Source organism: Bacillus rossius, chromosome 1, assembly GCF_032445375.1.
Source record: "Bacillus rossius redtenbacheri isolate Brsri chromosome 1, Brsri_v3, whole genome shotgun sequence".
Classification (NCBI taxonomy): Eukaryota; Metazoa; Arthropoda; class Insecta; order Phasmatodea; family Bacillidae; genus Bacillus; species Bacillus rossius.
This window is the reverse complement of record NC_086330.1, coordinates 371,342,201-371,355,339: the sequence shown is the minus strand read 5'-3', so window position 1 is coordinate 371,355,339 and position 13,139 is coordinate 371,342,201. Positions and strand designations below refer to the sequence as shown.

General features: G+C 35.9%; 1 protein-coding gene across 1 annotated transcript in view; it reads left to right on the top strand.

Moving 5' to 3' along the window:
* The window catches only part of LOC134528477 (tudor domain-containing protein 3), a 78,668-nt gene that overhangs the window by 26,558 nt on the left and 38,971 nt on the right, over positions 1-13,139 (top strand). The window contains exon 4 of the mRNA XM_063362125.1: positions 9,679-9,839. Within this exon, the coding sequence (XP_063218195.1) occupies positions 9,679-9,839 (161 nt within the window). The remainder of the gene's footprint in view (positions 1-9,678; positions 9,840-13,139) is intronic.

The window sequence follows — 13,139 nt, the reverse complement described above, 5'->3', positions numbered from 1 at the left end:
TAAGTAGCCTAATTGTGTTTTGAAGATAGAAAGAAGCCAATTGACGAAAACTCTTCCATTTCCTTCGAACTATATTGAGCAATGAAAAATTTATTTCCTAATATTTCACAGATGTGATTTAACGATACTCTGTAGAACTTTAAATGTAAACATTTTATTAACTATCATGGCAAAATTTATTGTTTTTATAATAATAGTCATATTGCGTGAATCAAACGTGACCTATTATATAATATACATTCAAAATATATTATACATAATAAAATTAGGTATCTTTTCTGAAAGAAGCACTAACAAAACTGTGTCATACCAACTTAGCAGTTGTGCGCTTACAAGCGTGCAGTGTTTGCTAACACATTTTAATTATTTGGTTTCAAAACCGCATAAATGTCTTTATTTTACTTTCGACAGCAACACGCGTCCTCTTTCGTCCCATGGTCCGCTCTGTATCAGGTCACGCAATATTTGGAATGTTATTGTAATTTTGGCAATTTTTAAATTTGTGATTTTTGTGTAGTAAAGTAATTTTTAATTTTTATAATTTAATTTTTTTATAGTTTGTTGGTTTTCTAATGGTATATACCTTCCTTTATTTCCTTTAATAAACTCATCTTTTACTACTGGAATCTTTCCATAATATTTTCGAATTGCAATAACTATTTCTCTGCATAAGAAAGGTAATAAATCAAATATATAAAATTATTGTCTGATAGCAGTTACGTCCAGTTTCGCAATAATATTTTAACAATGTGTTAAAATTATATGTATGAAAATGATAAAATACTATCAAATTTACAACAGCCAGAAGCACTGAAACAGATTTTGCTGATTTTTTTTAGTAAAAGATACCGATACAAGCAGGGGCGCAACAACAGGGGGGGCAAGGGTATTTTGCCCCCCCTCTGAAACCTAGAAGTGGGAGCAAACGGGGGAAACCGCTTAAATAGCACCATTTTCCACCTTGAAATACAAATTTTCCCGGGGGAGGACCCCCCACCGCACATTTCAATAGGGGGGGATCGATGATTCTTTATAAAAAGGTATATTGCCCCCCCTTTTGAAATTTTGTTGTTGCGCCCCTGGATACAAGGCTATTGATGATGAATCAATAGGAATTTTTTGTAAAGCATCTAACACGATTTGACACGATTAATAAAAATATAATGTTGAATAAAAACATTATTTTAACTGGGAATAGTTTAAAAACACACCAATTATTTCAGTTTTATCTTAATGACATCAAGCATATAGTACCCATTCTGCTCAGCCTGAATGATGTAGGTCCACATTGTCAATTCTGATATCCAAACAGCAAATATCGGGGTTTCCCAAGGAAGCATTGTCCTTTCCTATTATTGATTAGGTACGTGAATGTTGCGGAAGAATCAGTAAAAATGTGTATCTCATTAGCTTTGCGGATGACGCCAACATAATTCCTTAAAAAAAAAACAAATATTCTCAAATGTACGAAAGTTTGTTTCAGAGAAACGTTTTAGATACTATTTAGATTTTCGATCAATTGTATCATATTTGGTAGTGAATTTAGTACGGTAGTTAAGAAATGTTCTATTCTTTAGCCACTGTTTTTTTACAATCCCTTACAGTATTGGTTGGTTGTATAAAGTATTATTTCAGACGAAAGTTGTAGATACTATTTATTAAGATTGCAGAAAATAAGAATGTATTTTATATTTCATGTGGCAAAAATGTTATAATTTTTGTTTGTATTTCAATTCAACTCGTTTGAACTCCCGCAACAATGTTTAGACTTATCAAAAATCGCTTTATAAACCTTTTTTAGAACACATCTAAAGTTTACAAACAATTTGAACTGATTTGATGGCGTGCCTGCTAAGAAAGTGAAGAAATTTTTTTGTCCTCTAAGCCATTTTTATTTAACCTTGCAGTTATTTTGACAAAAGGTTTTTGGTATAAATTTATAGAGATATATAATAACTCTTCATACGGATGCGGGGGTTATAGCAAAATACCTATTTAAAAAAAAAACCTTCCCCATTTCTGCCCCATTGGTCAGATATTTGCCATTAACAAACTCGACTAAGAGTTCTCTCTTTTTTTATTAATTTGGAAATGCTTTGTGCAAAATTGCGTAGTTATCATATTCATAAAAATTTATGTTATGTATATATATATACAGTTAAATCTCGTTATAACAAAGTCTTATAAAGCAAGAGATTTTGTTCTTTATACTGAAATTTCTTTAAACTGAAATATCCCAACGTACATATACTATTCCCATACTACAGAATGCAATGCCAAAACAAAATAAAACTATATGTACCTACCCTTATAATCGTCAATTATCTGAGCTGCATTATGCTACAGGGTTAGTGGTTTATTTTGAGAAAAACATTAAATAATTTCAATCTCTGTAAAAGAATATAATATGTATGATACAACATTTTTTTAACAACATTCTGTACATAAGCTGCATTCATATGATCTTGCAAATATTTATAATGAAATATCTAATCACTAATTTAAAAAAAATTGCTAGTTTAATAAATAAGAAACGAGTACCTAAAGAATCAACATTCACACTGAATGAAATAATAAATCCTGTGAATTTAAATAACTATTCAGACAGACTTTGACTGGTCAAAAAATTGAAAAATTTTTGTCTGCCTGTTCTTACTTATAAAAGTTTGCTGTAAAAATTGTTTCATAATATGTAATGACTGCAACACATTATTTGGTACATTTTCAGTTTTGGAAATAAACTTCGACAACTTTTCAAAAGAAACTACAGCTTCTTTTGAGGTGATTGGCTCTTCTTCATTTTCATCATCAGAAGATTCACTGTCTGCTGCCTCCTTTTGGGTTACTTGGTTAACTATTTCACTGTCAGTCAAATGTGGTGTTGTTTCAACTTCATTGTCAACGGACACATACTCTTCAAAGGAAACGTTAAACTGCAAAGTTTCAGCAGCTTCTTGCCAAAGTTCTGAAGGAATGCTCTCTTCACTAGAATTTGGTTCACTTGTCTCGCCCTGGGTAATGCTGCCACTCACCCGTGTTATTCCTGATTTCCGCCAACAGTTTACGATGGTTTCTTTCTTCACATTCCACCAACCACCAGTTATTAGTTGAATTGCTTGGCAGACATCGATGTTGGTGGACAGCTTCAATTTGATGTTGATTAGTATCCTCTCGACAAGACGTTTTCGAAAGTGGACTTTCGCATTCTGAATAATGCCTTGGTCTAATGGTTGCAACACTGATGTGCAATTTGGAGGCAGAAATTTCAGTTTGATGTTCTCAAGCCGTACATCAACAATGTGAGCAGCACGGTTGTCCACCAAAATGATAATTTTTCTTTTCTGCTTTTGCATTTCTTTATCAGTTTTAATTAGCCAGTTGGAAAATACATCTTTCGACATCCATGCACGGCTGTTACTGACATAGTCAGCAGGAAGAGATGCCACACCTTTTAAGCATCTAGGATTTTTGTACTTTCCTATAATTAAGGGTCGTAACTTTGTAGTACCAGTAGCATTACAACAAAACATTACTAATAACCTATCTTTAGCTCGTTTGCCACCGGAGCATTTTTCTCCTTTGTGCGACATTGTTTTGTTGGGAAGAAGTTTGTAAAAGTAAGCAGTTTCATCTGCATTAAAGATGTCTTCAGGAGAGTATGCTTCCAAAATTTCATTAAGTTTTTCTAGTTTCCATTTTTCTGCAGCTGATTGGACTGCATCTCGTTCCTCACCTGATACAACATTCCAAGATATTCCGTAACGTTCTCGAAAACGATGCAGCCATCCAGAACTTGCCTGAAAGTTGGGAACGTCCATCAAAGAAGCAAACTGTTTGGCTTTGGCCTGTAGCATAGGGCCTGTAACTGGGATGTTTTGCACCCTAGTGTCAGTTAACCAATTGTTTAACGCCTCTTCCAGGTCTTTATTTGTGCCTTGCCGCAGTCTTTTGCGATTGGAACTGAGCGATGATTGTTCGTACATCTTCACAATCTTCCCCCGTTCTTTTAGTATTGTAGAGAGTGTAGAGGGTGCCAAACCAAACTGCTTGGCCACGTGCGATTTTTTTGTGCCTTGTTCACTTCCTTCAAGATTTCCATTTTTTCTTTTAAAGAATACTGTTTCCGTTTTTTTTTATCGTCCATGATGATAAAAATTAAACTGAAACTTGTTTAGAAAAATAAAAAATGCATAAATAAATACCGCGCGTCACTGAAATTCACTGATGGCAACAAAATGTAAACAATCAATAACGAAAACGGAAACCGAACAGACCAAAGATTGAACGATATGTGCAGAAGATGGAAACCATTGAGTCGCTGATAATGCCAGTTTTAGCGGCATCTAGTTTTCCAGTGAATTAACTTTGTGTAAGTTTTTCATAAATGTTGCCGCTACGGAAAAGCCGTTGGCCATATCTCGCCACAAATAAAATACTTGAAGTGCGCACATCCAAACAAACAGTTCCTACTACTACGTAGTAACGTATTTTTTAAGTCTATGGCCGTGAATAAAAGCAGTTGGCCATACCTTGGGTAGAAAAAAAAAGAAAACAAATGCACATCAAACTTGGCAATGCCGTTTTCAATGTAAATAGACAACAAAATAAAGCCGTTAAATGTTTGAATCATTAAAATTATGCCAAGAGAACGACAGTAAGTAAATATTTTGATGCATAGACGAAATAGTCGGTAAATGTGCATGATATTGACGAAGAAAACCGGTAAAATGCTTTCGTTGTAACGAAAATCTATTTCGTAAATTTGAAATATTTTAACCTTGTATGTGTACAGTCATTGGAGGGGAATTTCAAATCATTCGTTAAAGTGAAATTTTCGTTAATGTGAAGTTCGTTATATCGGTATTTTACTGTATATAAAAATGTTTTGAGATTATGATTTTGGGGACACTGAACTATGTAACGGAAAAGTTTGTAGAATTTTTCCGGAAGTCACACAGTGGTAACTGCTACAATAGGAAGTCTTTCTCCGAAATCTACCTAACTAAAAAAAATATTACTTTTATGTCAATGATTTAAAGGCTAGCAAATTCATGCCAATACAATTGCATACAAACAGCATTTTTATAATCACTCTATTAATTGCGGCATTAATTTTTAGAGTTATAAACAAATTCAAATAAAAAAAATGAACAGTAAGTATTTAAATGAATAAACCACTTCAGTCACTACCAAAGAGTAGTTAAGATTCATCCTGTTCCTTGTATTTTTATCTTTGTATCCATTTTATATATCAAAACAACATGAAAAAAAACTTCATTATCGATCCAGAAACAACCAAAAAATACACATGCAGAGAACCGCAAAAAAAAATACTGCATTAGCATTAGTGGTGGGAAGTCATTCTGACGGCGGCTTACATGGAGGAAGGATCGGTGCCTTTTTTATTATTTTTTGCACTCACCGGGTTCGAACCGAGGACTCCGAGCTTCATTTTGTAAGTGCGTTTTTAAATGATACTTTATTAAATTTAGATTAATTTTTTTATAAATTTTAAATCTTTTCTTATTAAAATCTGAAAATAAATACGGATTTTCAAGATGATGGTAGTGATCTCATAATCCAAGATGGCTAAGTGATATTATTTAAATTTTTATTTTTTATAAATTTTAAAAACAATGTATTTTTTGGACAATAATTACGGTTTTTCAAGATGGAGGTCGTAACAAAAATCGCAAATATCTATAATTCAAGATGGCGGGCGTAACGAAAAGTGCAATGATGGCGTTATACACATCCAATATGGCGGGCATAACGAAACATGCAACATTTCTAGAATCCAATATGGTGGCCATAACGATATTTGCAACGGTGTGTTTAAATATTTTTTATTTAAATTTGCTAATTAAATTATTTTATAAATTTTAAAGTTTTTCCCGATTTTCTAGCATAAAAATCACGTATTTTCAAAATGGTAGGCGTAGTGATAATTGCAACAGTTACGACATAATTCACAATGGCGGTGATGTCATCCTAATTGTCAAGGTCATGACCTCGGCGGTACAGGAATTTTGAGTCATTTTTGAGGAATATTGACACTAAAAATGGCCACCGTGACGTCAGAGCAATCGGTCTCATACGTTTATGCTCGTATGTATTCTTGATTAAAAAGTGAGAATGTATCATTTACAGGGCCCATAGCATAATTATGTGTACCAGTTGCTGAAAATGTAATGTAATAATACTTGTACATCTAAGAAAAAAATAATATTTCTCATTAATTTGCAATGAATGTGTAATTATTTTTCTACAAAATGTGTCTAATACATTGCTATTTAATAAATAATTTGTCCTCCAATTGTTTTATTTTCATTTGTCCAGAGACTTTTAATTATATACTAAGCTTACTGATTTTTACTGTTTCTCGATTTTTCTTTTTTATGTAATTTTAAAATGTAAATTTGGCATGCAGCAATTACAATTTCTAAAACGTGAGTATAAGTTACTATAAAACTACGTCCATTACTTATATTTATTGTACTAATTCCTCGCTCCAAATCACTTAGACTCTGGTTGATTTTCGTGTATTACATCAGTGGTCGTAATTTATGCACACCTTTTTCCTAGATCTGAAGCAGTGTTTTGCATGTGTTAACGTGTTGATTGTTTTTTTTAGCGGTTTGGGAAGGGGGGAATTACTACTCTTCGCGTATCACTTTATCTAGCCACCTCTGAAATATTATTTTGTTACTTATGACGATTAGCCTACTCCCTTCATATGTTCATTCAGACACTTCTGACTGGGTAGCGAAGGCGGTTTGTGGTAAAGGTCTGTGACCCTTTCAGAGTTAAATTTTAACTATAGAAAAATTAATATTAATTACAACATATGTTATTTCATGCCTGTCCGACCTGCAGTACATAAATACCTACAAGGAGAACTACCGGTGATGGTTGACGTCACCCGTAGGGATAGCATGAAGGCGCTCTCCATTTCATCAGATGCGACAGCCAATATTTATGTTGCAATAATAAATTACTACACGAGACCATATTTTGTAAATTTTAATTACGTATTTTAAAAGAAAATTTTTTTGACGAATGCCAGGGTCATTGAGCAACTAATGACATAGATTTCAAACATTATACATGATAAATAAAAATGAAGGGGTCATCGAAAGCCACAAGCTGCAGGTCGGCTAAAAGCAAACCAAAAAATGCTTCAGCTCTATCCTCATCTATACATACTTACATGCATAATACATTCAAACAACTAAAATTAGTGCAATAAGCTGCAATATTTTGTGGACATATATTCACCTACAAATATAAATTGATTGTATAAAAAGGTCATTTTTATATCGTCGTACAGAAAACTATAAATTTTAATCATATATCAAAAAATACCACTTTACAACAGAAAGTCACGTAATTAGATGTTCAATCATATATCTGTGGCAAAATGTGTAAAGCAAGAAAACCTGTAAAAGCGCAAACCCTTTTTCGTACAGTATATAACAAGACATTTTTTTTTTACGGGAAGGAAAACTGCATTATTGGCCAACCTCACTGATTGTAGTGGTCAGCTGTGTACGAGAGTTCTTGTGTCATCTCAAGGATTAGCCTATTTAGTATAAGCATGTCAAACTAGTCAAATATGTTATAATAAATAACTAAAAACTTGATCTTGCGTAACTTGCAGAAGAGACCAAATCTAACAGTTTCGCCACCAACCCACCGCGGTAAAATGTACAATATGTTTATCGTAGAAATGAAGTGTTCTTTAAATTTGTTTGCATATGTATGCACAAAATTAAGATTTATTATAATTCTGCTGGGTTGCATACGGTTACTTACGGGTTTAGAACTGAAATATACTAAAAATAGTAATATTTATCCTCTTGCGCGCTGAGGGTCGAGCGGTCAAAGTCTGGGGAGAATTGACAGAGAAAACCGAGCGGAGATCTTACCTCTCTCCGAGGCAGGCAGTTTGCTGGCTTCCCCCACCCCCCTTTCAAGGCTCGTTGAAGAACATGACACTCCGCTGGGCGATAAGGAATTCTAAGAAAAGCGCGTTCTTTCCTCCTACTCCTCCACCACCACCCCCCTACACCCCTCCATAGCTCATCCATACAGCTAGTGCTCTCTATTGAGAATTTTGGAACTACGTGTGTTGTGTTCTTTCTTTGCGTGCTCGGGAGAAACTCAGGATCTTAGCCTTAAAAGCAAAATTAGCCTAAAAATAAAATGATATAATCTTGGCCATAGTAATAGTTGGTGTATTTCATACACACTATCAAATGGTTTATGTTAGGTTTCTGTTTGAAATGCAGGAAGTGGAGAGAGATCTAGACCAGCTATGGGAGATGGTGGAGGCTGGATTGTCTTTATTTCTTTCATAAAATTGCAAAATATATAAATCATGTTTAAAAATTTTGTCAAGGCAAACCGTTAATCTTGTCAAGGACAAAGTCAGGTAAATTTTACTACAGATTTATATTTATGGACAGCCTGTTTTGGAAAGATTGATAATCATCAATGTTAAGTTACATTTGTAGATGTCTTCTAAATAGTACATGGCCTTCGCAACGAGATGTTTCACTCCCAGTCTGACCTTTTTTCTTTGCTGGTGATCTCCCAACATCACTCGAGACCAGAGCTGGGCTCATTCCTACCTGGGGCGTTTCCTTCCGCGCTCTGGTTCCCGTCTGACGACCTCTCTGGCAGGCACTTTGGCCACCACGTATAAGTAGGGACAAGATTTTTATGGTTTTATTTTAGGCCAGTTTCAGTTTTAAAACAGGAGTTTTGTTTTGTTGTTTTTATTTTATACATTGTCTTTATTCATAAAAGTGGTGTAGTATGTAACAAGTGTGAAATTAAAATATTTCTAAATACTTATTGTACCAAAATAGTCTCAATTTAACTGACAAACAATGAATTTATAGAATAAAATTATTAGTAAAATAATTAGTAATTTCTAGAATAGCACTACTCAGAAAAATAAAAATAGATCTGTAATTTTCTGTGTGTTCAAAAAAAAATATGCCAAAGTCATTTATGGAAATACATGTTAATAAGAGACAATGTAATAATAATTTTTTTTCCAATTAGTTTAGCTAATAAATTTTGGAACAAAATTCATTCTAATTAAATTACGTTCAATGTTGTTATTTTATTAAAAGATAACATTTTCTGTATTTTCAGTTAAATATTATCAAATTGCTGATTGAGTTCATGTTTTTAATTACATTTTTTTTGCCAAGTGGTGTAGTAATGTGCATTTCGGTGTTACATGTTTTATACGCATGCTTTGCTGAGTAATTTCGTTTTTATCACAATTCACCATATGGTCATTTTTCTTGTCCCTACCTACTGAAAAAAATGCATGGTCAAATTGCTGGCAAAAGTATTGTTAGAATCATCTCTGGGTGCGAAGAACCGGAGCTGCGTGGGGGTAGGAGTGTGCGAGCGCAGTGGCGTAGCAGACGGGTGGCAGGGATGGCCCCCGCCCGGGGCGCCGGAGCAGGGTGGGCGGGGGGGGGTGTCTGCCGCGACGTTTTCGCGGTTACTGAACAACAACCCCCCCCCTGTTTTAATCCAAGAGGGGGCGCCATTTACAAGTCTGGCCCGGGGCGCCAGTCACCTTAGATACACCACTGTGCGAGCGAGCTGCAGTCGAGGGTAAGCGGGACCGAAGAACGCGCGCGCTGCCCGCAGATCCCCGGCCGCGTCGTGGTGCAGGTGCAGAAGGTGCGCAACGTGTCGGCTCCCCGGAGCAACGAGGAGTCCAAGGCCGCGCCCCGCATGCTCAAGCTGTCCCTCACGGACGGGCAGCTGGTGTGCCACGCCGTGGAGGTGGAGCACATGCCCTTCATGAGGTGCGTCCCGCCACGCGGGTCCGGTCAGCCCGTCAATCAGTTCTGGTTGAATGTTTATCAACTATATGACTCCCATCAGGGGCGCAACAACTAAATTTCCAAAGGGGGTGCAATATACCTTTTTATAAAAAATCATCGATCCCCCCTATTGAAGCGGGGTGTCCGGGGGTCCTCCCCCGGGAAAATTTGTATTTCAAGGTGGAAAATGGTGCTATTTAAGCAGTTTTACTATCTAAAAATTGATTACACAGCTTTTTCTTTGCCCCCGTTTGCCCCCACTTCAAGGTTGGGGGGGGTGCAAAATACCCTTGCCCCCCCCCCCCCCCCCTGTTGCGCGCCTGAATCCAATCAAGATAGTGCTTACTGATGATCATTGCATCAATCAGTTTTTGTTGAATTTAACCTCATGTTTATCAACTATATGAATCCCATCAATATAGTGCTTACTGATGATCATCGCATCAATCAGTTATTGTTGAATTAACCTCATGTTTATCAACTATATGAATCCCATCAATATGGTGCTTACTGATGATCATCACATCAATCAGTTTTTGTCAAATTTAATTTTATGTTTTCATCAACTGTATGAATCCCATCAAGATAGTGCTTACTGGTGATCATCGCATCATTCAGTTTTGTTCAATTTAACCCCATGTTTATCAACTATATGAATCCCGTCAAGATAGTGCTTATAGATGATCATTGCATCTATCAGTTTTGTTGAATTTAACCTCATGTTTATCAACTATATGAATCCCATCAAGATAGTGCTTACTGACGATCGTATCAATCAGTTTTTGTTGAATTTAACCTCATGTTTATCAACTATATGAATCCCATCAAGATAGAATGAATATTAGGCCTGTGCGGTTTCCTGAATTTTTCAGTTGCGGTTTCGGAGCCTTTAAAGGCCTGACCCAAAACTGACTTTCCTAACCTTCTGTTTTTTGTTCAGGGTATTTTTTTGTATGTTACGCAGCCCTTCAAATCGCTTTCAACTAGCGCTTACTCCTAAACAAGTGTTTCTTTTCATAGCAAATTTAATATGCGAACCAAAGTTAGTGGTGGCACAAAGTTATGTTTGCTAAAAGTGTAGATTTTCAGCTTGTACGTAAATAAATAAAAAAAACGGTACACCAAAACTAAGTAAAATTAATTAATGAAACCATCTTGAACAAAATTAGTAGTAAAAAATAAATAACACAAAGGCTAAGCAAGATAAGAGGCTGTGGTAAGCCTTTCAGAATGGTAAACCAGAAATTAAAAATGTATATTCGCCGTAAGGATTTTGCGCCAAGTTAGCTTCAAAATACTTGAAAACAAAAAAAATGTTTGGACTAATTCATGGAAGTACTTTTTTTTTGTGTTTTTAAAAATTTTTATAGTACCAAATAAATGGCCCAGCAATCCTCATTCATGTCTTAGTGTAGTACTAGAGAGGTGGACGATACCACACTTTCGATACTCGATTCTGTATTGTTTTTTCAGTTCGATACTTCGATACTTCGATACTTTCGATACTCCAGGGGAAAATAATTTCCCATTAAGTAACAATTATTACAAATAACTATAAATTAGTTTTAAACTATAAATTCAATCTATCATACCAGCACAATGTCAGATTAAACTTAAATACATAATGTGTAAATAATTGCATTATATTAATTAAAGATATGAATTCATCATTATATATACAGTAAACTCCCGGTATATCGCCGCCCCCCGATTTATCGCGGAATCGGGTATATCGCGGGTCAAACCATGTCCCCCAGTCAGAAATGAATAATAATAATGGAATAAATGGTTGACAGCCGATTAGGATAATTTTGCGTTGTAACTAACAAACTAAGCATCGGGCAGAAAAAAGCCTAGGCGTAGAAAATGTCCGCAGTAAAATTCTAAACAAGATATCTCCGTACATTATTCCTCTATCTTGTAGGGTTTTCAAATTATGGTCCAATTCAGCCCAGTGATTTTTTCTGAAACACTAGTTCTTAACGTCGCTTTATCTCACAAATGAAGCATCGGACAGGGGACCTGATAAAGCCCACCGTCCAGCAACATTATCCAGCGTGACTCGGCTGGGGATTGATGTTGGATAGGCTTGGTTGTCGGCAAGCGCTGGGTAGGGAGAGACGAGCCGAGAACATGGAGAGAGGTAGAGATTAGAGTGGGCAGAAACACGAGGGGGAGTGGGGGAGGGAATGTGTTCACACAGCACACAGGCAGAGCATGAGTCACTTTACTGAGCAGCGTCGCTGCGTACAAGGCAAAATCAGGTAGTCCGGTGTTTTAAAATTCCACTCCAGAATCTTAATTGGTACTTTACTGGACATCTGTATATAAATGTTTTGTTACAAACTTAAACCTACAGACGTAATATTATTGGGTAATTCATTGTATTATACAAGTTCATCTTTTTACTTTGGTATAATGTTTTAACATTAAATAGTAAAGTAAATCGGCTAGCGTATTTTTAATCTTTGCCCAGGAATTCCCAGTGGTCCAATATTTACGTGAACCATACTGTACCACTTTTGCCGTGAGGTAGTAAACAAGTCCCGGAAATGTTTATGTGTAGCGGTCTCCGACGACCTTTAAACAGAGGCTGGGGAATATAACACTTGCCGATCCGAGCCACACACACTCAGCAACTCGACACAGCGTTTGGTGAAATAAGTAAAGACAAAGTTTAACACGCGTTTTTAATACGGCGTCACTGATTGCGCTAAAATTAAATTAGCGCAATTTTTGTTTCCCACATGTGACCATTTATAATTTACTGTAAGCATGGATAATAAAGTTTAACCACTTGACACGATAGACGATTCTTTATTTTTTATTGTACGAATGCTAGAATCGTTTTTTTTCCTGTATCTGCGGCCCTGCTTCTACAAAAGACAAGCTATCTGTAAGTAAATCTAGAATTTTTATTTTGTCAATCAAACTCGGTACTTTGCGATTCATATTCGGTTTGAAGTATCACTACGGCCTTTTCTTTTTAGAAGACTTTGACCACAGAATCGTGTGTAACCGCACACACATGCACTTACTTTGTTACGGACACTGACGAAGCAGATACTGTGGCTAACACCACGAGACTGGCAGCAGCAGCTTGTGTGCCGCACGTGTGTATGGCGGCGTGTGGCGTGCTCGTAGGCCGTGCGACAAACTGTGCGTGGCACGCGGAAAAATAAAAACAATTCAACATTTAATATTTATCTTTAAAATTTATTATTTTTATTTTTTCACCCGTGTTTAGTGGAACTGCGTATAGTCAATAGTACTGCACCAAAA